The sequence below is a fragment of the Poeciliopsis prolifica genome, unplaced genomic scaffold (genome assembly GCF_027474105.1).
Source record: "Poeciliopsis prolifica strain line A6 unplaced genomic scaffold, Auburn_PproV2 SCAFFOLD003, whole genome shotgun sequence".
Classification (NCBI taxonomy): Eukaryota; Metazoa; Chordata; class Actinopteri; order Cyprinodontiformes; family Poeciliidae; genus Poeciliopsis; species Poeciliopsis prolifica.
The window spans coordinates 17,601,519-17,627,035 of NW_026562378.1; the positions used below are offsets into that span (position 1 = coordinate 17,601,519).

The following is a 25,517-nucleotide window of genomic DNA, read 5'->3' on the forward strand; positions in this document are numbered from 1 at the left end:
GAAAGAGACGAAGAAGGAGGGTAGGGGAGCCATGGTGACTCAGATTAGGCATCATGGATCATCAGCTCTCAACATTGCTGGGCTGTGTGGTTTTTCTCCAGCAACTCAGAGCATGGATTACTTCCTCTTTTCCCCCTGCAGTGCCTGCTGCACTATGAAATACAATAAATGCTAAAGACTGAATACTATCAAAGCACTCTTTTCAAATGCCTTCTGCCTCTGCTCTTATTGGGTTTCTGGCTCAGCTTGCAGAGAACCCTCAGAGTCATGTGTGGTGTGACAGGTTGTGATTACAGTAGCACCCAAAGAACATTTCATAATGAGAAGCCACAGCAACAAAAAGCACTATTGGTAAAAAACAACTTGGTAAAACTAATCCCACGTAAGTCAAACGCTAACCTCTTCTCTTTTAAATGATCCAGAAGAGGAATGAAAAGAAAGAGCGCAGGAAACACTAGCCTCCTGAATTTTACACACTACAAAGGTAGAAATATATATTATTTTGGTTTTATTAAAACAAATACAGCCAGAAAAATAAGGATGTGACTGAAACTTTTCTTTCACAATATGACAACATGTCATGTTGTGAAAGAAAACAGCTTCAACTGAGCTTGAAGCTGTTTGACCTCTGATGGCCAAATTGCAACTAAAAACAAGCAAACAAAGACCTTAGGTCGTGGACAGTTGGTATTATTTTGATGTCTTTTACAAGTGAAAGATCACAGAGATAGACTGACTACCATGGTTGCACTGTGGAATTAATTCCTCCAGAAAATACTCTCATACCATGATGTTTAATTTGATGCCATCTGGCTGGACAGAAACTAAGTTAGTGGTGCTTCTTGGACTTGAACAAAAAAATAGTTTTTTAGGCACATAAGGGATGGCATTTTGGAAGAAGTAATTCAACAAGGTTTTAGTATGATGCTGTATATCTAAGTACGCTTTGTCCACATGAATCCTTTTGCAAACAGACATTAACTTGATCTTGCAAAAGCTGTAAAACATCCAACTCAGAATATACAAACACAAAAGCAATGTTTCTGAAGAGGCTGTGAAATAAGCACACATCTTTACTACCTGTGATGCCTATAGAGACTTTGGAGATTTGAGAAGAAATGATAAAACTGCAATTTATTCTACTCATCTCCACATTACTCTATTGTATTGGAATAGATATACCAACGGCGTCCTTTTGCTAATTTGTCCTTATCTCACAAATGTTGATAACACAGGGTAACAAAAAATATTTTTGGGAAGTTTTTTTGAGGGAATTAGGGCTGTTTTGTACCACTGAATCCAAACCTTACATCAAATTTTCAAAATCAGGTCAGGATTTTATTCTAATTTGATTTAAAGAAATCCAATCTTCTGACTAAACTGATGACATTTTTGTGACATTATCAGTTAATTTCCGCCAATATTTCTCAACCAAAAAAGGTTTTAGGAGAATTTTTTTTTTCGAACAGAGTGTATTAATTAAATGTTATAAAATTCAATTTCTGTAAATTGTATAGTACACACTAATAAGGGAAATACATAAAAATTGAACATTATGTCTTTATTGTGCAAAATTCTGCAGCTCTTTTCTGTCCTGACAGTGTCTCTCCTCCTTCTCATCACTCATTGATCCCAGATTATCAGGAAACTGATCCACATATGAGAACAAGTAATGCTCATGTTGCCCTGATCAGTTGGCCTGATTGAGCAAAACCAATGTGATTTTTGTATTTAGCACACCAAAATTACCCTAAAACAGTTGAAAAACCCCAGACAATTATTGGACTGTTGACCAGTGTAATGTTGCAATTAACTTTAAACCTTGTGGAAAAAAAAAAAAAAAAAAAAATATATATATATATATATATATATATATAATATATATATATATATATATATATATATATATATTTAAATGCAAGTATAAAAAACCCACAGTTTTGTTTATTTTTTTGCTAATTGCTTTATAGCACATAATGATTTTCTATTGTATTTTGACACCGGGTTATTGTTTACATTATCATCAGCTACTGGCACAAAACTTGTACTTTTGCATAAGATAGCTATACAGTCCTACATAAGGAACTAGAAGATCATTAGACAGATGCCCCTTTCTTGATATGCCATTCTTCACTTTTGACGTCTTACGTTCCTAATAGGAACATACAGAGACAGGAGGAAATGGTTCGCAGTCTTCCAGCTTGGTTGTCATGGAACAACTTGTCTCCATAGCCTACGGCTTACTTCTCTCTCCTTGTTCATGTCTGTGTCACTCACTTTCTCTCCCGCAGCCTTCCCTTTTCCTTTTGCTCTTTTCTCCCTCTTGTCCTGGCTGAGATAAATAGGAGGTATTTAACTCTGATGTGAGAACGTAGTTTCTCGTGCTCAGTGAAATCTACATTTGTCAGTGCCACTGCGCTTTTTGCTTGGGGTAATTATGTGACATTGTCTCACAAGGCTGCCTGGAGATATTCCTGCTGCAGGAAAGGAAGCGAGGTTGGTGGGAGAGAGAAATGTACTATGTGAAATGAAAAGAACGTGGTGTTCACATGTGGTGGCCTGTATGATTAATTGTGCCATTAGAAGATGCTGCTTATTTTGTGTTTTATTCATTCTTTCATTAACCCTTTTTTATTTATGATTTAAGCACTTTGTAGCTGCATTTCCAAGCAGTCACATTTATCTATTACTCACAACATTACCACGTAATATTACGACAATAACAATTGTTTAGTGTGCTCACACAGGTGGTATGTTCCACATTAACACCTACTTTCACAGCAGATCCCACGTTTTAGAGCAGAGCATGACATCTTCAAATGCAGCTTAGGAACATCAATATGATGAGCGACGGTTTTCACAGGAAGTTACAGTGTATTCAGAATCAAATTTCTCAAAAAGACAAGGAAATATCTTGAGAACTGTAATAGTTTGTAGGATAGTTAAGGAGAAGAGTTAAATACAGATGTATTGTAATATAAACATTTAAACACCTACAGAGTCACATGAAATCATTAAGGGACGTCAGTGGATACTGAGCTTCATAATGTACAATGACAACAATTGTTGAGTGTGCTCTTTGTCATCTTTCTGCAGATCCGCAGACCTACCAACTTTATGAGATTATTAGATTACTTTAAAAACAACATACAGAGAAATTAATAGAATGAGTTTCCATGGCTGAGCACCCGCATCCAAGTTTTACAACGTTAAGTCCAATGTGATGTGCTGGATGCAGTGGCACTTTATTTAAAGACACAAGAATCAGGGGTTAAAATTCCCATTTGACATGACAGAAGCCAAGTAATTTTGTTTGCTGAAGCATTGGTAATGTAATGTCATCTAGTTTGAAACAGATGTTGCAATATAATGCTATTTTTTAAATCCATCTTCACACCATACATGCTAATTTGAAGAACATGAAAATGCAAATTATAACAGTACATTTTTTAAAGAATTTACAGAAGTTTGTGAATTTCTTTGCAAGCCCAGTTGACATCATTTTCTGCTAAGTGAATCTTCAAATAATATGTCAATTTGTATGGCTAAATAGCTCCAGCAAATCCCAAATCCCCTATGTCCCATAGAAAAACTTACGAAGGACATATTTCTGTGTCGTTCCACAGGTCGACTGTTTTTCCACTTGTTCACTATATGCTGTGTTCCTAGAAGCAAATATTTAGACATGTAGATGTGAACCAAAGTGAGCCGAGGCTGTGAAACATCTCTTTGTGTCCAGGACTCACCACCTTCCCAAGCTTCCCAGTCATTCAAATGGTAAACCAGCAGAACCAACTCTTAATTCATTGAGCGGCATTAACAGTCTGGTCCAGCTCTCAACACTCCAGCCTGACTCACTGTTTCCCACTACTTTCTCCAGGATGACAAAAGAAAAGTATTTACCATAAGAAAAGAGACAGAAAGAAGAGTTAGAGAGCTGGATGCGGCACGCTTAATCTGTAATCTGTCTCTGACATTTTCTTCGAAGAATTTTGCCTGTGCAACATTATTTTCTTATGTGATCACCTTCTTAGTTCTTAGGTCTCCAGTTATAAACAAATTAAACAAAAAAAGAAATACAACAGCATAGCCCCAGATCCTTTCAGACACAATGTATGGTGAGGGGCCCTTGCACTGATTTGTGCAGCCATCCCCAACCAAAATTCAACAATTCATGTTCAACAATTCATGTATGACCTTTCAACAAAGGCGCTTTATGGTTCCTTGACAAATTTTCAGGACAAGATTTAAATCTTCTCAGATTTAAACATTTTTGATGCAACACTAAGTGCGTTATTTTAAATCACCTCATTTTGACTTGCATTCAAAAACTATGTTTTGGGTATAATATGTTGAATTTGAGAAGCAAAGGACGAGCAATGAACAGACACATTAGTTATAAATTGATCTGTATCATGTAATTGCATGGACAGAACTGGAGTCAGTTATTTTATGCTATTTTCATATATCCGTTGTAAATATGTACAGAAACTGTCACAATTTTCTGATGGGGAGTGTCCTTAAAGAACATCTGTCATATAAAGTGTCTGCTGGATGTGAGTGCCTGAATTTCAACTCCATGTTGATCGGTGAAGCCCATGTTAATTTGCAACTGTCTCTCAAAATTACCCCAAATTACATCCAGTCTCTCTCAGCATGCTCCTCTGCAATAGTCGGATGCAAAGATATGGGCATATTCTGCTTGGGTGACTTAAGTTATGAGCTGCAGAGAGAACAGCGGGATGACTGAGCGATCCTCATGATCACTTTGTCATCTGCACAGGATTTACAGAGCTACTTTAGCCTTCAAAAACCATCTAAATGCCAACTGTCTGCTATTCTTTAAAAAAACAAACAAAAAAAACAACAATTTTTTACAAACTTGGATTTATATATTAGTTGGCTAAAAGCAAAATTATAATACTTACTAACTTTCAAATTTATCAACTCCTAAACAGGTCAATTAGCATTATGATGATAGTACCAGAAAGAAAATATCCAAGATGGTTATTACTCCACTGGATCACACTGGATATGTTAACAGTCATATGTAGGTCTGACACTTTTCACTGTTAAACGCCTCAGTAGTTTGATAATACCCAGTGACGGGCTTGCATTTGAACTGTCATGGAAGTGATTATACTGTAAATAACGTTTGTCTGTACATGTATGTGTGTGTCAGCAGGCCTGACAGCCAAGGGCAGGCAACCATGACATCAGATTTCTTCCTCTGCATAAGCAGCATTAAGAGGTTAGAGTCTGTTGACATTTCTGATGCACACTTGCTTGGACGACGTGCTGTTAAATTGCTTCCATTTAGAAGAACTTGATGGTCATATTATGTTCTGTTAATTACATTCTGAAAATCTTGATTAGTAAATACAGACTGTCATGCAAACATTTTGTGAACCTTAAAGCTGCAGTGATGTTTGTATTATATTCCTCCAGTCACAGGAGTCTGCTGGTTCTTTTATATCAGGACTGAAAACACGTTTGAAAGTTGCGGCTTTTAATCAGATAGTTGGACCAATGAACTTTTCGTCTTTGCATTTTAACATCTGTCTCCTATAAATTGATCTACATAACGTAGATTTCAGCTCTGAGCTGATTGCCCATAATGTGTAGTTTCAAAACCAGATTGCTAATCCCAGATTTGCTTTCTCTAAATTCCTTGACCTCTACAAAGTAAGACCTCACGCACATCAGCATGCATGCAAATCATAAATCTTCATTGTATTGAAACCAATTACAGCACATATACAGTGGCAAATATTTCTCCTTCTCTTTCTCAAATGGGGTATTCTCCACCTGTTGTGTCTCACATCCTTGACTTTCTGACGTCAAAGAGATTGGATTGACCACCTGAAGAATCACCAAAGAAGTTGGTTAGTAATAATTGGAAGAGTTTTATTGTTGCAATGTCAATTGAGATGTTTCTAATGTCAAAATAATTTTCCACCACTCATTTTTGTTCAGAAACAATTGTCAGTAGTTCAGAGATTGAAATAACAATGTTCATTTTACTCAAACATATACTTATAAAAAGTAAAATCAGATAAACTGATCATTTTAAGTGGTCTCTATTGTTTCCAGAGCAATAAAGAGACACAACGTGCATTTGATTTGTATCTAATTCCCATTTTAAACATATCCATCCAGTCTCACCATGTTCCATTGCAGAACTTGGTTCTAACAGAGAATAAGTGAATGCCTCTGAGCTTTTTGATGAATCACATTGCTAACACTCCTAGTACATTTGGTGATAAATGTGGCGTAGCAAAATGCCTCAGAGACTGCAAGAGATGGGAAGGATTTATTGGTAGCAGCAATCGCTCTCCCTATCCTGAAAAAAAAACCTATTGGAGGTTAAGATGAACCTCTTGTTTTTTTTTCAGGAGAGGGAGTCTGTTTCCAGCTGAAAAATCACTATTGCGAGACTGTCATTCTAAAGAAGACATTTTTACTAAAAATTTTCAATGTTTTTCAGTAGTGCAAAATTCTTAAATTTAAAATATTATCACCATAAAGCACAATTAAATGCAGAATTTAATTTAATTCTACTATTTTCAACAACCACTCGGTTGCAGGAGGATATATTCTGAATAGGTTTGTAGGCCATTGCTGTGCAAACAGACCCAAAACAAGCATGCACATGCAAACACTGTCACATTAGGTCAATTCAAAGTCAACAATATACACATCATGCATTGTGGGAGCAGAGAACAAGCTGCAGAAATCCAGACATGCAGAGTATGAATGTGAAAGCTTGCAACTGAATGATGGCAGTGCCAACGGCTACATCTCTGTGCTGCCTCTTGTTTGCATTGGCTGTGGATAGCCTGATTACCTCGATTTACTTTTTTAATCTTTGTTTGAATATCAGGTTCACTGAGTCGCTCGGCATGCTCTTTGGCTTTTTTGTCACTGTTTGACTTGTACTATGTGACAGTCATAGCGTGTTGTTTGGTGCTTCACTCTATTAGCATTAGAGTTATTTCAATAGCTTTATCTGAGTCACAATGTCAACACACGTTGCACAATAAAAACAATAAAATCCTGTACTATTTGTTCAATTTCTTAGAAACATTCATACCTGCATATTGCATAACAATTCAGTGCTTTACTTGATTTTGACAGATCCAGCATGAGTTTGTCGTGGTAGATTGAAACATTTTGATGAATTGATAAACTGATAATATTGTGAACATTTGTAAACACAGCTGTATTACATAACAATGCAAAATGCTTTGACAAAAGTAAGTGTTTGAATTTGACTGTCTATAGAAAATGGCAGGAAGTGCAATGCCCTAATATGGATAGCTCCACACGCTTTGTGTGTGAGTGTGTGTGTGTAGTTCAGCAGCTTGGCAGGGAATGCCAGGCAAGCAATTAAAACTGTTCATTAATGGTTTGTTAGACAACACTCCAGCTAATCCTATCATATGGCAGGCGCCGATAAGGGCATTTGCTTCTCTCACTGCCTTGCTGTCTGTCACTCTGCTAGACGCAGATATGCTATCAGTGCCTCGTTGTTAAGATGAACAGAAGAATGAATAATATTCTGACTCAGGCTTAATCAGGGATTCTATCATAGGTGAAGGAAATGCTTGGTAGTGTGCCCCAGATATGCTTTTAAACTTTACATTTTGTATTATTGCTGCTCTTATCTAACAGTCTTGCAATTCTAAGCTTCAAAATACTGCACAGCACTTATAGGTGCTTTTTCAGATCCAGTGGACTATAAAGAAAATTATAATATATGGTGAGTATCTTCTGAAAATGTGAGCTTCTGAAAAAATAAAAATTTGTGACAGACTGATTCAGCAGTCACAAGAGTAGTATCAGATTGATGCACAGAACTCTGATTTTTAACAGCAACAGGAATCTTATTCTGTAAAGATGGTTAAATAATAGCAAACCACATTTTGTGAAAATAATACAAATTTTGGATGGATGAATGAGTGCAAAATGATAATGTAAACTTGTGATTTTATACCTTCTAAGGATGGATTTTACCTCCACTTGTCTTGTCAATACTGTAGTCCATATTAAGTTGGAACCACAATATTGGGCTAAGAAACCCCTAAATACATAATGTAAAAAATTCTCCTGTCAAGGACAGTTATATATGAAGCAGTACTGGCACATGGTCAGGAGATGAAGTTAGGCAGCTTCAGCAACATCTACATCCTGACACCCTCACAGTTTCTGTGCCAATGGGATTAGACAAACTAAAAATGAAGCTGCGTTGCCTTTCTCACATCAAAATAACACTCTGCTCAGTCATCACTGCTTAGGTATGTTCTGAAATAAAACCACAGATGTTAATCAGTTTTGGTGTGCTGCCAGAGCATTGTCCTTCAGAAAGGTGGTGCTTAGCTCAGCACAGTGCAGATCTGTAAAAAGGGTTTTGTCTTCTGCTTTGTGTGTAAAGCAGGAGACAACATCATAAAAATTGTCTGTAAGCATGCTTGTCCAAGTGAAAAACGACCATGTATTGATTGATATATCAGCTTATCTTTACAATTGCAGTCCTCATTTTGCTCAAAATTGTAGTTTTTTTTTTTTAATTGCAGTATTTTTCTGATGAGAATTGAATTTCTCATAATTGTTAACCTTCAAACCAAACAATGACATTCAGTCATTGTTCACATCATGGTAGCAGTTTCTCATTTCTGCCGACAAATTTAAAATCCTTTTGGACATGCAACAGTTGCTTCTGTAAACATATTGGCTGTTTTATAACACTTTAATTTGTGTCACATGAGTAAATAATTAACTATACATATGACAGCTAAATAGACATTCCCTATAAACCTTGATCATCCCAATCCAGTTGAGAATCTGTGGTCAGATTTGAAGATTGTTGTGCACCAGTGGAAACCATATAACTTGAGGGAGCTACTCTACAACTAGTTGCTATGCATCTCTGATTACAACTAAGGAGAGTAACTGCTCAGGCGCTGCCAGAGGACGAATTGTGGCTGGGACATATTGGATGTTATCCAGAACAGCTTCGGTTTGTGCAGGTGTTAAAGGGATGTTACTGTAGCAGCAGAAAAGCTTTTTGTCAGATACCATCAGCCAGGTTTACAGCTAACATCTTTGGGGTGATGAGCCTGATTGCATATTCATTTCCACTTATGTAATAAATATAGCATTAGCATATTACCGAGCAGGTCAGCATCAACAGCAGCCATCTCAGTGAGAGCATTTGAAGTGTTTTGTATGTTTTGATACGGTTTGGAGGTACTCAAAAAGTATCATCCATTGCAGAAAGTGAAATGGTTTTATAATACATCCGTTATGTATTATGCTGGTTTATAGTGCTTCAAACAGATGCGGTGAAAATGACACATTGCAGACTTTATAATCTATAGATCTTTATTTAATTTTGCAGAGAACATATATAGCAATCATGCTTTTTCATAGAACACCATCTAAACACATTTATTATATTTTTACATATAATATTTTACATTAGGCCCATATAACAGCTAAAAATATACAAAACAATATTCCCTGACTAGACATTTCTATAACATTATTATTATTATTATTATCTTTTTATTATTACTCTATTCTGTAATTGTTGTCATAATTTTTACAGTGGAGAGAGATATGTGCCTTAATTTCTGAGACAGTATTATTGCAGAAAACAGCAAAACTTGTCACATTTTTTCCATTCAACATTTAGACAGAATAAAGAAAAACTCAGTGTATACGGACATTTACAGATACATGTATTACACAGTCCAGTTTACAATATCATTCAAGAGAGAAAATGCGGTGTGTTAACTTTATACAAAATTCATGGAACCCTTGCATCATTGCACATTTTGATTCATATATTTAAAAAAAAAAAAGTCAGTACAGTTTTAAGGAATGGGAATGATTCAGCCTGGTACCTGCTGTATGTAGCTGCCATAATAGCATGTTGTCTTGATCCTTCTTTGTCACCTTGTTAGTAGTTTGTGATAAAGTTAAAATCCATGTTTGCTTTTATACTGGAATCATTCACAGAATAAAGTATTATTAGATATGCAATGTTTCTCTTTTCTTCATAGCTTGAGTTGGTGGCCTATGTGGCATGTGCTTGTGTGTTTTTATGCTAACAGTATTTAGTCCTCTGGTTGATAAAAAAGCTCCTCGCTCTGAGAATTAATTAATGATATATATATACACCTTATTCCAGATGGACCATTACAGAACAGGTATAGTTTACTGGTATCCAGACACATCAACGTTCACATTACTTTTCTCTCATTGTCTTCCTGCTGGTTTTAATGAGATGCTTGAGAAAGTGCCACAATGAAAGTGCTTGACAGTTACCTGAAAAAAAGCTAAAACACTTTTTCCTAAAGATAAATCCAATTGTTTGGAAATATTGCTGGCTGAACAAAACATAGAGTGATGAGGAATCTTTGTACTGATACTGTCTTTTACCTTTGGGCTACTTATAGCATTTGTCTGGTAAAAGAACCACAGATTGGATGCTTATGCTGCATTCATTACAAGTCTGAAATATGAACTTGGGTTGGGATTGACATCAATCCCAGTTTGACAATATTTCAGGAATAAATTCAAAACACTGTAATTAATTTTTTGCTTGTTAATGGGAGTTTTGAAGATATCATACAACAGAGTTAAAATGCCCATGTCTTGCAGAGTTACTGTTGTAGAAAATCTGTCAAGATGGCATTTATGAAGTGGTTTATGTTATAACAGGGAATCACTGATATTATATTTAAAATGTAATCAATATCTTACATTAGTTTGGTAGCTGCAGAAATAGGTATTACTTGTCTATTTAAGAAAGTAATTGGATAATGTGATATTTGTATGTTTCAAATATTTGTTGAAATACAGTAACGCCATGTAATTTTCACCCAAACTTGTCATATCATGTCTATTACATGACATGACAAGTTAGTGCTTTAAGAACAAGAAAGCACATAGTATCTTATCACAAAGATGATAAGATGTTAAATTCTTCATGAATTTTTTTTGGACAGAAAAATTCATGAAGAATTTTTGGACAGGTTTCAATGACTACATTTTTCTAGATAGAGTTATAATTCTTTTGGTGAATCAAGTTGGGGCCTAAAACTGTTTTGTCATATCTACATTTGTTCCTGAGGAGTGGGTTACTAGACAGATTTACAAGTAAACAAGAACAGGCAGAACATCGGTAGCTGTCACAGAAATCCATTTTTCTACCGCCAACGCTGGGTGCCTGTCAAGGCAGCATGCAGTAACTGCTTCACTCAGTACTTTATCCCCTCTTAACCATCCCCCAGTTACTTAAAAATATACATTTTTCAAACAATTGCTTTCAAAATGGAACCGTAAAGAGCACAGAGCAACTGTGGGATTTCTAACATGGCTATACCTTTCATATTAGAGGCTTTAGTCTGTAGAATAACCTTGTGCTTGTACACTGATGCTGTTTTATTTTTCCTAACTATTGCTTTTCTGCATCAAAAGGGTGCATTATTCTATCCATATTTAGTCTGCAGGTAAAACGCCTACACAAAATGTTCAAATGATAGCAAGCAATTTGGTCCTTCTCACGTTCACGTATAGAAAATAATCTAAAAAAATGACCCTAAACGGAGACAACATACAAATTATATGTTCTTTAGAAAACAAATAAAACAGTCATAACAGTCTTGTTAAGTATCTTATATAAGTTATTTTTGCTGTTGTCACAGGTTTCAGTCATGCCAAAAAGAAGTATTCAAAATACCACAAGGTACTTGTGCTTTTCTAATGTAGCCCCCAACAAGAGTAGTAAACATTTCCAAAGAGGTGCGCGATTCTGCAAGGGAGTGATAGTCTGGCTAAGATATAATTTACACATACAAACAGATTTGGCCTTACCTGTTGCACATTCCCATATTGTCTTTGCTTGAAATTGATCTATATTAAACTTTTAATCCATAAAACTTTTGCTTTTTGTTTAACAGCTACACTCCATTCATTTTAAAGTATTTATCTCATTTACAAAATAAAATACATTTTACTCACAATTTTCTTTGTACAGTATTTTGAGATTAGTTGACTATTATAATTTTCATAGTGATATTATTGAATCAATGAGGGCCTTCGGATTTAAATTATATATCTTCAATATACAGTAGTTCTCTAAGTCACATTTGCTTTTTCTAAGAGGGCTAAACTTTTGCATAATGAAATTCAAAATATCACAACAACTTTGCTGTTTTTGTTTCTTCTTCTTCTTCATAAGTTTTATATCTCTGTATTATAAAAATAAAGAAACAGAACAACCCCCTTTAAAATAACCATGTAATCAGGTTGGTTTCACATGTCCCCAGGAGGTAGGTGAATAAAAGCAGACGTAGAAGTCTAGTGGTTGTTCCCAACCTTGATTACGGTGCAGCGCCAGTCTGGCCGTTCAAACAGAGAGGCAGGCAGAGCTTAGTTATTTCTTTTTAGATGTATGCTTCCTCATTGGCAGGGTTTTGATTCTGGCTTTCTGCCTGCTGATCTGGGCCATTTTCCTGAGCCTTCACCAGAGTCAGAGGTTTGATCATCATGCGCAGGCGCTGAGAAGATCAGAGGGATTAAAAAACTGTTTCTGCAGACATGATTTATATATATATATATATATATATATATATATATATATATATATATATAAAGTCTTCACACTTGATGATTGATTTACAAAAAAAGCAATATAACTAATTTCATCAGATCATAAATCATTAGTCTGTATGCTTCTCTTGAAGAGTTTTTGTTTTTGTTTTCTCTTTTGTAAGTACATTTTTATAAATCAGAATTATATTTATATGTTACATAATTTTTCTTTGGCTTTCAGGTCAGAGTCGTGGTTGAAACAATTACAAAACGTTCAATAGGGATGTGTTGATTCTTTTTTCTACACAATAAGAAAGTAAATTCACATTGATGCCACATCTGCAATTACAAGGAGGATGTCAGTGTCCAAAAAATTTACCAAATTATCAAAAAACGTTAAGTTTCCAAGTTGGGCTGCACACTTCTACAGTCTTTTTATGAAGTGTTTGTGAAACTAAGTGTTGGCCTGAAAGCAGAGCAGCATTCAGCTACCTGATTGCTACAATTACACAATCAGCCATCAGCTGGTACGCCACGATCTGACAGCTGCATTTCGCCTCTCATAGCCTCTTTTGCAGTGTGAGCAATTATGATTTGCACTTTCAGAATCTATAAGCTATAATTGTCACTGGGAGCTGTATTATGTACATTGTGCTGCAGTAGATATCAAGCAGCCAATAATGTAAATGCTGAGCTAAAAAAGTCTGTTATTGATTAGGACAGGCAGATCAATAAAATAGGACTTCATCACTGCAGATGGTTTTCTCAGAGCTCGGTGGCTGTTGAAACAAAAAGCTATAAAAAAAACGCTTTATACAACTAATCATTTTTCTTTCACTAATCCTTTTATCACAGTAACACTCTTCATTTCAGTTTATTATTTCTCTATCAAGCATGCTTGTGAGTTTGTTCATTAAAAATCACTGAATCATGGTGCCAGAGTTTAGTTTTAATCCTCTGAAGAAAATAAGACAAAGTAAAGCTCAGCATTTTTCTCTTTTACATTTGGGTACCGTTTTGTCTTCAGGTCAACAAATTAATTCTTACTGTTGATTCTAGGTGAATAGATTCCAGTTTGACTTTGTGGTAACAAATGTGACTGAGTATTCGTGTAAAGATTATGTTTTGTATAAAATCTGGAGAGCTTATTTTGTCGTAATATACCAATGCACAGTAAGTTAAAGTGAGTTTATAAAAAACAGTAATCCACTAGAAACTGACAACACCATTTTCTTGGCTGCAGATTTCAGAATTATGCAAATATTCTGGGCCTAATTTGCAGCTTTATTCAAACAGATGTATGGCACACTGAGTTTAAATAGGTAAATTCAAAAGAAGATATATATATGGTGATAACATCTTACCTCTTTGTAGGTGCCTTTGAGTGTCAGGAACATGTAGCCCATGTAGCCTGGGATGAGAATCATGGAGGATAGGGCCATGAACCAACCAACTCCCTGACCCCAGCTAGGGAACACATAATCTCCCATAGTAAGGGGAACCATCTGCACTGCACTGAACAAGAACACTCCCTGGAAAATAGAGGGACAAAAAATACATATCTCAGCATCATACATTGATAGTCATTTTGTCCATTATATCCCATTTTCCCAATAACTCTGACCAGCATCCACAGTGTGTATAGGTTTATCTTTGTCTTTCTCATAAAACAACAGTAACAGGGAAATTTGGGGATATAGCATGACAAAAGGTGTAACGATTCAAATACATACTATTAAACTGCAATGGTTTATTGTTAAATATTACAACAGGTAACACTTACAGCCACAATGAGAGGAGTGAAAACAACCCAGCAGGCCTTCCACCACAGACAGGGCCTGTAGCCAATCATTTCCTCAATGTTGTCAAAGAATTTATTCACACCTGCATGTAAAAAATTAACAAGATAAAGATGTTTTGTTTCATAATCTGTATATGACTTTTGAGACTTGAGTCATTTTTACATGCACTATGAAAAAAAATGCTCACCGTAGAACCATGAAATTGAGATACACTCAAAGAAGACCAGGAAAAGCAGGGACATCCCACTCGCTGAGTAGTAGTCAAAGAGCTTAAACACATACAGTCCACCCTGCAAATTAAGAATGAATCGAAGATAATGAGGCTAGTAGGAAATTGTAAACATAAAGATAAAATGTAGCTGTATTTATGTGCAGCCACATAAATCTCAAACTGGTCTGGAGGAATAATGAAGTGTAAAATCTGAGCCTACAGTAATGACTATTTCTGTGGGACATATTTATATGGATTTTTTTTGTGTCTTATTTGTAAGAGACCTGTTACTGTGGTAATTTATTACAAACAGAAAAGATTGTTAGTTTGCATTGCCAAAAGTGGTTAATTTCCTTTTAGAATCAAGTTCTGGAGGAACAGAGGGACTATTTAACCTCTGAGTTTTATGCATAGCTACAATAATTTTCTGTGGTGAAATATTTGTATTTTTTTATGTATTCATTTAAAACTCCAATTACCATGGTTCAAGCAGACCATAAGCTGTAAAGACTGCTCAATACTAAAGTCAATACTTTGATCCATGGTCTCATACAGGAAATATTATGCTAGCTAATTCAAACTTGGATGCAGCAAACTTTAGTGAATGTCTAAGGTTTTAACCTGAAGATGCCAACAGGATCAAAAAGCAAAATGCCAAGATTACCAGAGATTGCCTGACCAGACACTTTTCTCTCCACACCTGTCCTTTCAAATCCTGCCAGTGAACACCACATACAAGATCAGTGCCAGCACTGGTTGAGGCCAGCCTGCGCTCGAAACAAGCTTAACATTGACAGTGCAGACACAGTTCTTGTGTTGATTGAAGGACAGTACCTTTTTCTCTGACAGGATCCGTTACAAATTATCTTGGCAGACTCAGTCAAATGGCATGTCGAGGTCCAAAAAACTCTTCTGGACCAGTCAACCAAACTCATCTTAACCCACTTGGTGATTCCAAAAGGGTTAATTTCCAGGTCACTCTTCAACAACCAGAAGAAAGACCACAATGACACTTCTGAATCAAAGACTTGTCCCCTTTCTCCAAAGATACTGAAGACATCTGTCATTAATGAAAACACAATAATATGTACACCTTCAGTATCTTGGTTTAAATCTTGTCAACTTGCTGCCTGGGAGCTTTTTAAATACCAGACCAACCTCTGAACTGGTGAAGTCCTTTGATCGTGTCTTTCCTAAAGGGATATGATGGAATTGCAAATGAGGAAATCAAATAAGTATTCCTTATACAGTTTGACAATTCCCAGGTCTTCAGTTCACCATTCCAAGGTAACAGAGCATGAGAGTAGTATTCATCTTTCTATTCAACTTGCCAAACAATACTTCAAAAACCTTTCCAAGACCAAACGAAAGTCATTTTGCAATGTACCTTCAAATTCCTTGAAAACTTAATTTTTCACACTTTTAACCACAAAAATCACACTTCTGCTGCTCATCTGCTATCAATGTCTTCAGAAATCTTACGAGTTAACAAATCCTAAAATCTTCCCTCTTCAGCTTTATGGTATCTAATACGACTGGTGGCTGTCAGAAGCTCTTATGGTCTCTAAAGTATATAGTTCATCTGCAATATGGAGATTCTGCTCAAGGCCAGTTCTAAATCCTCAACCTTTCCTGGATTACTTTGAGAAACTCTTCAGAAAGAGTTGAGAATGTCCTTAAAAGAACTTACTGCCACATATTCCCAGTTCACCCATATGACCTCTTTGAGTGTGTCACTACCAGCTGACAACAATGGCCTCACTCAAATATATAACACATAGATATCAATATACAATTGCAAAATCAGTCAGACTGACCAGCTTGTGTTAAAATTATTGTGCGTGTCCAAGTCCAAGAAGTTCAAAAAGAAAACATTGCTTGTAATATAATCTGGGAGTCATTCCTCAGATTCACAGATCTTCAAGCAACCCCATTGTTATTCATTGAAGCTGCCCAGGATCCCCAAATGATATCCTTTGCAAAAGATTATTCAGAAACTTCAAGAAGACTGAGTCATTTAAACAACTGTTTGGTTCATACACAACAACAACAATCAGGACCTTCCCTCTTTCCAGTGAAACACACATAGAGGTAACAGTCTCTCTCTCTTAGTGGGGGAAACTCTAACAAAGAGGCACTCACTGGTGCATTAGCAGTGGCACTGCAGCATAAATAGCAGCTACAGAAAATTAGCAGTTTAAAACTTGAATAAGACCTAATAAATGCCTTACTACACATGAAACTCTTCAAAAGTTAAACAGGAAAACTGTAGCTTGTCTTTCGGAAATCAAAATGTACAATTAAGAAGTGGTAATATTTATCTGAACAGCCTTTTATTTCTGTTAGAATCAATCTCATAAAAAACAGAAACACAGAGGAAACTCGTGCTTAATACTGCCACATACTTACCTGTGTGATGTTGGACAGGCCAATAATATAAGAAACAAGGCAGACGACAGCGATGAAGATTTCTCTACGCTTTCGGAGGATGTGAGGAAACTCATCAACCAGTGCAGTGATGAAACCTTCCACAGTGCAGAACTGTAAAGTTTGTAGAGCCATTTTAAAACTGTGTCACTTAACACACTGCTGTTACAGTAAAATCATTGCAATTTTTTAGTGCACTATAGCAAAGTACATGGATAAGTAGCAATAATGAAATTCTGTGACATGAGGACAGAATCATGTCATGAGTTAGAGCTTTAAAAAACAATTTTAGCTAAATATGTATTGGAACGGTCCAAAAATCAGACCATATTTATTGGATTATTTTCACCTGGCTGTCGATTCCCAGCATCAGCAGCATGGAGAAAAATAATATGGCCCAGAGAGGAGAGACAGGCAGCTGGGTGACGGCTTCAGGATATGCCAAAAATGCCAGGCCAGGTCCTGATGTAAGATAAATTACTGTTAGCTCAAATATACAGTGGGAAATTTAGTAAGCATATGTTATTGGTATCAATAAAGAAGAACCCTTGCAAATGTTGAGCAAATGTAATACAGAAAAAAGATAAATTAATAAAATATAGAAATAGAAGTTGTTATTTAAATAAATATCTTGGGAGAAAATTCAACTTAATTGTCCAACAAACATAAAAGAAATTAGCCTTTCTTTTAATAAATATCCCAGTATTTCTTTCTGATTGTAAATATATAAAATTCAGTGAAATGATATACATATATGTATAATCTTGTCCTTGTGTCTATTGTTGCATTGTTACATTGTCTATTGTTGTATTTCAACGTTGATTGCAATTACCTGAGGCCGCCACATCAGCAATTGGCCTCTTTGTTACATTAGCCATGAATCCCACAATGGAAAAGATGACAAAGCCAGCAAACATACTGGTGAAGGAGTTGATGCAGCAGACAATGATAGAATCTCTGCAGGGGAGAGACAGAGCACAGGCCATTGTTACGGCTGTATCAATTCCTTATCACCCCGTCACACATTGGAGAGAAACGTTTGAGCGGAAAGGAGGAGGGAGAACTCGAAAGCCATTTTGTGTCCTGCAGAACCACAGCATGCAGTTTGTGCTAACCTCTTTTTATTTTTAAATTTTTTTTAAACAGCAGTGTGCTTTAATATTGTTCAATATGTGCACTTTTGCCCCTGACCAGTCTTTATTCTTTAAGCTGACTATGGATGAGACATAAAATGAGTTACATATTGTTTAATTGTAAAAACAAAAAAACAACCAAAATAAATTAACAATGAATCCTGTGTTATCAATTGCCCTGATAAAAATAAAGAAAGGTTTTTACTGTAGAGTTGACACAAAAACAACAAATTGGAGACATTTGCATTATTTCTGTAAAAATGCCATGTGGGCGATCAGAGCTGTAAATTTGCAGTGATAAATGAGCCTTAAGGCAGCATACTTGTGTCACCTACCTGTAGACGTTGTTATTGAAGGGATTGTAGCTGCCGAGCGCAATCAGAGAACCTAATCCCAGACCGTAGGAAAAGAAGATCTGCGTGGCAGCATCGAGCCATACCTGACACACAGGGATTAGAAAACATGCCAGTCACTGTGTAGAAATGAATATCTGCAAATTTTTTGGGATGTTGAAGCATTTTTTCTAAATTATTAGCTTGAGAGATTGATATTGAAATGTCCATTATTTTGTTTAAACAGTAATAGCAAAAAGAACCTCCACTCTCATCACACCGTTCTCAATACTAAAAGCATAGTGTCATCTCAATAGTGACATTCACGCGTGAATTAATTAAACGTTGGCCACATATCCTTTGAATTTAAACTAACCAGCAACATGTATGTTTAGCTTTAAATTTAAATAGTATATTGCATTGTATTGTGTGTATTGATCTGTACCCACTATGGTTTTGAGAAGTACTTACTATAATGCAAATGTCACAGTAAAATACTGGGATTGCATCTGACAGAGCAACACAAATTTGTGGCAACTCTAAGTAAGACTCTTTTTTTTTTAACTTTCTTGCCATTTTTTTCTAAATTTATGATTAATGGAGAGCACAAAAATGTTCTGTCATCAATTTTGTCCACTTAAACTGAGAATTATGCAGAAGTTAATGCACTCTTATTGAGTTTGTTTTATAATTTTGTAACTTCTGGAGTTAGCTGTTTGGACTTTTTTAGGGGAACCAGTGCAACTGGAATGGATATGAATGCATGTTACGCTTGTTATGTTTTTTTTATTTAGGAAACCATGTATTATTTTCCTTCCACATCACACATTATGTCATACTTTGTGTTGGTCTGTCAACACAAAGTATAAATTGAAAGGAAGTTGAAAGGAGACAAAAATGTCCAAAATATTTTGCATAGCACTGCATCTGCAAAAATCCCATTAACATATCAGCACTCTGAATGTTCTTCCATATACAGACCTCTCTGTAGTCAACTCACAACTTTGGAAATTTTATGTCAAAAGAGAGAAACACATCCATTTTCTGGCACAGTTCATGCTCTGGAGCCTCCTGGTCTGCAGTTTATGTCACACAGCTGAATCTTTCTCAACACAAGTCAAAAGACTCACCTCAGACTCTTTGAGTTTCTGGAAGTCTGGTGTGATGTAGAAGAGAATCCCGTCAAAAGCTCCAGGCAGAGTGACGCCACGGCAAAACAGGATGAACAGCATAAAGTAAGGGTATGTTGCCGAGAAGTAGACAACCTGTGAGACACGTCACTGTTAGAGCAATCGCTACATTCTGTAAAGTACAATTACATGTTGGATTGAGTATATTTGTTCTACAAAAAAGCTATTTAGCTCAAATTGTCAATTTACTGTTACTGTGGCACCATCCCCACAGCACTGCAGTGTCCCAGTCAGTCCTTCTTCTGAGACAAAATGACCTCAGGATGAGTAGGTTCAGCACACTCCCAGTGCACTTTCACCTTCTTATCTGAGCCAATTTTACGCCTGTGCATTCAACTTAATAAGTCATTAAAATGAAGAGGACACTGACCTTTTTGTAAAATAAGCAAATATGTTCAATTACTTGAATTAAAGAGCTTTCCTTTTGTTATTTAGTTGTTTTTAATGTACTGTATGCCAATGACAAAAAACTACACCAATAAACAGTAAAGCAGATTTTAGAAGATATCTCATAAGTAATCCTTTATCTTTACTGCAGACTCTGATACTCTATTTGTTTGTTTAGCCTCTTTGTTTACTCACTTTGCCTGTCCAGCTGACCCCCTTCCAGATACAGAAATAGACGAGCACCCATGCAATGGCGAGAGTGATGGCAAGTGGAATCCTGACCTCCCCAGGCTTTTCCAAACCGTCCGTCAGCTGGTGCATGTTACGTCTGTAGCGAAAAAGCAAAGTGGCCATACTGTTATGAAGAAGAGTAACATGAATCTCATTGATGGACAAATATGCATCCATGCATCTTGGTATGTAGACATTTAGTTTTCCCCCTGAAACTCCAAAGTCTTTTTTTGTTTTGTTTTTTGCATTTTGTTTTGCATTGTTTGTATCTTTTTTCTTTTTTTTTTTTCTAAAAATGTCTTGAAGCAAATTCTCTACTCAAGGATCTGGTTCATAGCATGCAAACTGCTACATCAGCCTATCTCTGATCCCTAATCTGACCCTTTGTTACCCTCACTGGCAGGCAGTGACCTTATCAGATTTAATCTGTTCACAACATTTCAGACTGTGGCGACTCAGATGTCCAACTTACTCCCAGAACTCCACCACAGCACTGGTGAGGTTTGTCGTGTCTGCGATGGTGTAGTTAGTGTAGCAGCGATCTGTGTTCCAGGCGTTGCCACATGTCTTCCATGGCAGGTCCTGAAAATGAGGAGAAGAAAAAAAAAAACACACATAGCGACAGGGAGAAAGCTCTTTTTTTCTCGAACCCGCTCCCATCACCGAGTCCCATTCTCAGTCTTAGCTGTCAGGCAGCCAAGACTGTGATGCTCATTCGGGACATTGAGATTTCATGGTTTTCTCAGTGGAGTGAATGCTTCATCGCAGAATGCATTTATCAATACCTTGTGTGTGGCGCTAATTATGCGGGAAAGGAAGTAATAAAAGTCATACTCTGTTAAAGGGTTGTGCAGCCTTACATAAGAGGTTCTGGCAAGCAGCCTGCCACATGACTAAAGTAAATTACGATGTAAAGATACATTAAAAAGAACAGCTACGCTTTGAATGACATAAAGGGAGAGGCTGTCATGATTTTACAGAGTGAATATACTCACAGTGGTGAAGGAGTTGTACAGATAGTAAATAGCCCAAGCAATGATTACAATGTAATAGATATTGAGCCAAAAAGATAGAACAGCAGCAGCCAGACCCACACCTGGAATACAAAATACAGGGATATTTTTAACTCTATGTTAAAAAAAAGAGAGAGAAAAAACAAAAAGTAGTTTGAAAGGTAAGGTTTTATTTTATCTGACCTCTATTCAATTCACTTTATTTTAATTCAGTTCAGTGAAATTAATACATTTGTATTATTCTAATGATAAAAAAAGCCATCTGAAGAGATTTTATAAGACAAACAGACTCAGTTTTTATCCAAAAATATATACTCACTAGCAACCAATGTAATAAAATCAAACAAAGATTCAATTTCAATTGCATGCATTCAGATTGCTTCTTTGTCATAACATAGTGAAGGCAAACTGTTTAGAATATAAAGTTTCTACATAGGAACATACCAATCACATGTGAGTAATGAAGATTCAACTATTAATTAATCCAGTTAGTTATATATTTTATTACCTTTGAACATTGGGGCCAGCTTCCACACTCCGAGACCTCCAATAGAAGTGTATTGACCGAGAGCCGTCTCCAGAAAGAATAGGGGCATGCCAGCAAATACCAGCGTCAAAAAGTAGGGAATCAAGAAGGCCCCTGGATGAGAGGTGAGAAGCAAAAGTGTGTGAATCATGAAATTAATATTCACTATAATCCAACATGTTACTTGGTAGAGGGAGTATTTGGTTTCAGGCTGCACCCAGAAAAGCGCGCAGATTTTCTTTTATTTCTGCTTGTGCGCAATTACGCACGGCGTTGATGAGAAGATACACTTAAGATTTCTTTTATTTCAAACTCTCCAGAATTATGCTCTCGAGGTTTGGTCGCGTCACCTTTACGTTCCGTTTTGGTGTTTGTTGAAAATAGTGAAATAATTCCTGATTACCTCCGCCGTTTTTCCCACACAAGTAAGGAAATCTCCACACATTTCCCAGTCCGATTGCGTATCCGACACAAGAGAGGAGAAAGTCAAATTTCCCACCCCACGTTTCTCTTTCGGGTATGTCCTTTTTCGTCTTCTGCACCTTCACCACCAGTGTTTTGGGTTTGTCATTTGGCGTGGTGCTGGGCGCGTCGTTCACGGTCTCGGTTAAGACGTGTCCGTCCGAGGCTTTGGTTCCGTTTGTGGCCATACTGAAGGTCTGTGTTGGAAGGTCCTGCCCAACGTAGAGATGGTGGTTTCAGCACCAGTCCAGACAGAGCGCGGCGTATCCGTCCTGCACTATCGTAGTCCCCAGAGAGAAGCCGTGAGAAAAGGGATGATTGAAGGTCTGAGTGATGAGGTACGAGGGCGAGAAAGAGACCCTGAAAAAAGAAAGAACTGGTTAATATACTGTTTTCTCTTCTCTTTTTTTTCCACAAAAATTGAAATTTTGATTTTCATGTAAAATGTTATAAATGTGTGTGTTTGTATATATATATATATATATATATATATATATATATATATATATATTATATATATATATATATATAATATATATATATATATATTATATTATATATATATATATATCTGTTTATTTTATTTTAGTTTTCGAAAGACCTGCCGCACAGTAAATGGACCTCACCGGGATCAAATAAGGACTCATCCCACAGCAAGAATCACTTCTGATGGCCTGAAGTGGATCCGTGTTAGAAGAAATTTAGAGCCCTGCTCTTGTCCTTGATTCATTGTGCTCTACATTCAATGGCCCACTTCCCAGTGCTCTGGTACGAGAGCAGAGCAATTAAACACATTTAGGAGTCGCAGTCGCAAAGCCCACGTCTAATGAATCACCTGGAGAGGCTAATAACTCTCGCAGGAGCTGCACCTTCAACAGATTTCTTTTATCCATCCATTCACCATACAGGTTTATTCCCTAATTAATCTGTATAATTTGATGCCCCAAAAACAACCTCCGGTCTTTAGAATTAAAAATATATATGTGTAGCCTATATATGGGTTTAGATTGGATATTTTATTTTCATATTCAAAATACATTTTAAATAACAGGAGTAAAAGGAAAGATGAAGCGCTCTCAAGCGCTCTCCGCTTCGTGCGTAATTGGAGCGGCGTGAGGTAACATAGGTCTTAAATGTTTCTGGTTGCCTGAGAGATGCGTTTCATTTGGATGAAAACATATATGAAGTTATTGTAGCTCCAAATTTATGCAAAATGTGCATATAAGACGCACAAACTGATTGTTAGACCGACATTAGCGCACAGTTTCTCTGCGTAATACTCACTTTTCCTTTTATATTTCACGTTAGATGTCATACATCTTTAAAAAAACTAAAAAAAAAATAGTCATGGTAAAATTCGTCTGCCTCCAAAGAAGAGCAGCCGCAAATCTGCACGCTTTGCCGAATGTATCGCAACTGGACGTGGCGATGTCCTAACACCTCGCTTCTGGATAGGATTCCAAAGATATATCTCTTTTGTTAAATTATTAAAACAAAACACAGTTTTTATAAGAATAATGTACTTACAGTAAAATCACAGCTTGTTTGTGCGGTTGTTTCCCACCGGGGAAATATCCAATGTTCCCCCCCAAAAAAGTTACTTCCTTTTACTCGCGCTCGGCGAAGCCAAGGTGGAAACTTTGCATCCGTCAAGGAGCAGACATTTGATCCTGAAGGAGGGAGAGGATGGTGGACAAGTGCGTGTTTGAGAGCGAGGTGCTGTCCTTAAAGGAGTGGTGCTGAAAGAGAGGCAGGGAGAGAAGACGGGGAAAGGAGCTGCCGCCGTTTGAGTTGAAGCGAGCAGGGACGTAACATGGAGCGCAGGGTTCTCACTCTCATCTACATAGCGTCAATGTCACCTCAAAGTCGACCCACCCCAACTCCAACATTTCCGCCACTGAGATGGCAGCGGGTTTGAGAGAGGAGCATCCTCTTGTCTCCAGGTTTTATATCCTGATGCAGCCTTTTTTTTTTTTTACACCGGGAACTTCTCTCTCTGTCCCACTCTCTCTTTTCAGACCCTGCAAAGGCCCAACTGATGCATGTGGACTTTCAAGGTTGCCTAAAATACCCACTGATTAAATAACATCAAGTTTACTTGCAAGTCATTTACTTTTTCATCAACAACTATTCATTGATATCAAAAGCCCAGTTTGCAATAAATAATAAATACATACTGCAGGATTCCCCAAAAACACAATTTTTTCAAAAGCTCAATTTAAAAAAACAATCACTATTTCTATGTTGTAATTCTTGGATGACATTACAAAGACACCCAAATATGGTGGATTTTTGATAAATCAAGACAAAGCAAGTTGAGTTGCTGGGTTACCATGTCTGGATTTCTACCTGTAGTTTATGATGGATACTGCTGTAAATACCATGCTAACACAAATGTCATATCCTGATAATATCCATGTAAATAGTTACAGTGATTTGCCAGTAGTCTAGAGTGGCACTGTATGCAAACAACATGCAGTGCCACTCAGAGGGAAGAAGTTATTCCTGTAATCAATGGTGGTTCTTGATTGACTCGAGTCCTGGACAAGAAGTCACCTATTAATCCCCCACAATCACCCCACTGTCGTCGTTTTTTCGATACTTGTAGCATTTACCAAACTTTTGTACCTTACCCTGAAATTTTTATAAATTTACGTTGCAAAAAATAATCATTTTTAACATCTCTTTTTCTGTTTTCACATATAGGGAAGATGTTTACTTAATCTTAAATTGTGTTTTGAACAATACCTGTTAGGTTTATTAAGAGTAAAATTATTTGTCTAAGTAGTTTAGATATTTCCTTAAAAGATCAAATGTTGTCCAGGTTTGTTTAGAAACAATGCAAACAAACTATACATTAGAAACTTACTGATTCCAATATTAAGTTTCTCATGTAACACTCCATCCTCATGAAGGGACATCATGGAAAACTAATTCTAGGTACCAGGGATGTTAACTTTATTCTGCTGTGTCATTTTTACAAGAACCATCACTGACTTGAATGATGGTTTAGATTGCAGGTCCATTTGAGGATAACAGGTCAAATTAAGTTAATTATGAATATTTTACTCAGCAGAAGCAGCATCCAATGCTTTAGCTCAGACGGAAACATCACTGGGCCTCATAGACGATCTAATTGGAACAAATCAATCCAGTAATAAGTTGTTTTTTTTACCAACTTGGCTTGGAACGATCCCTGA

The 25,517-nt window shown here is 36.6% G+C and overlaps 1 protein-coding gene across 1 annotated transcript; it reads right to left on the reverse strand.

Moving 5' to 3' along the window:
- Positions 1-9,543: 9,543 nt before the first annotated feature.
- On the reverse strand, positions 9,544-24,244 carry slc6a1b (solute carrier family 6 member 1b). The gene is made up of 15 exons (XM_055027545.1): positions 23,845-24,244; positions 22,259-22,677; positions 21,838-21,969; positions 21,312-21,412; positions 20,789-20,898; positions 20,281-20,413; positions 19,639-19,773; positions 18,512-18,615; positions 17,876-18,000; positions 17,393-17,505; positions 17,026-17,157; positions 14,593-14,695; positions 14,387-14,487; positions 13,968-14,135; positions 9,544-12,569 (listed from the first exon to the last, which is right to left on the reverse strand). The coding sequence occupies exons 2-15, from the start codon at positions 22,503-22,505 to the stop codon at positions 12,456-12,458; spliced, it is 1,818 nt and encodes a 605-aa protein (XP_054883520.1). The 5' UTR covers positions 22,506-22,677; positions 23,845-24,244; the 3' UTR covers positions 9,544-12,455.
- Positions 24,245-25,517: the final 1,273 nt, after the last annotated feature.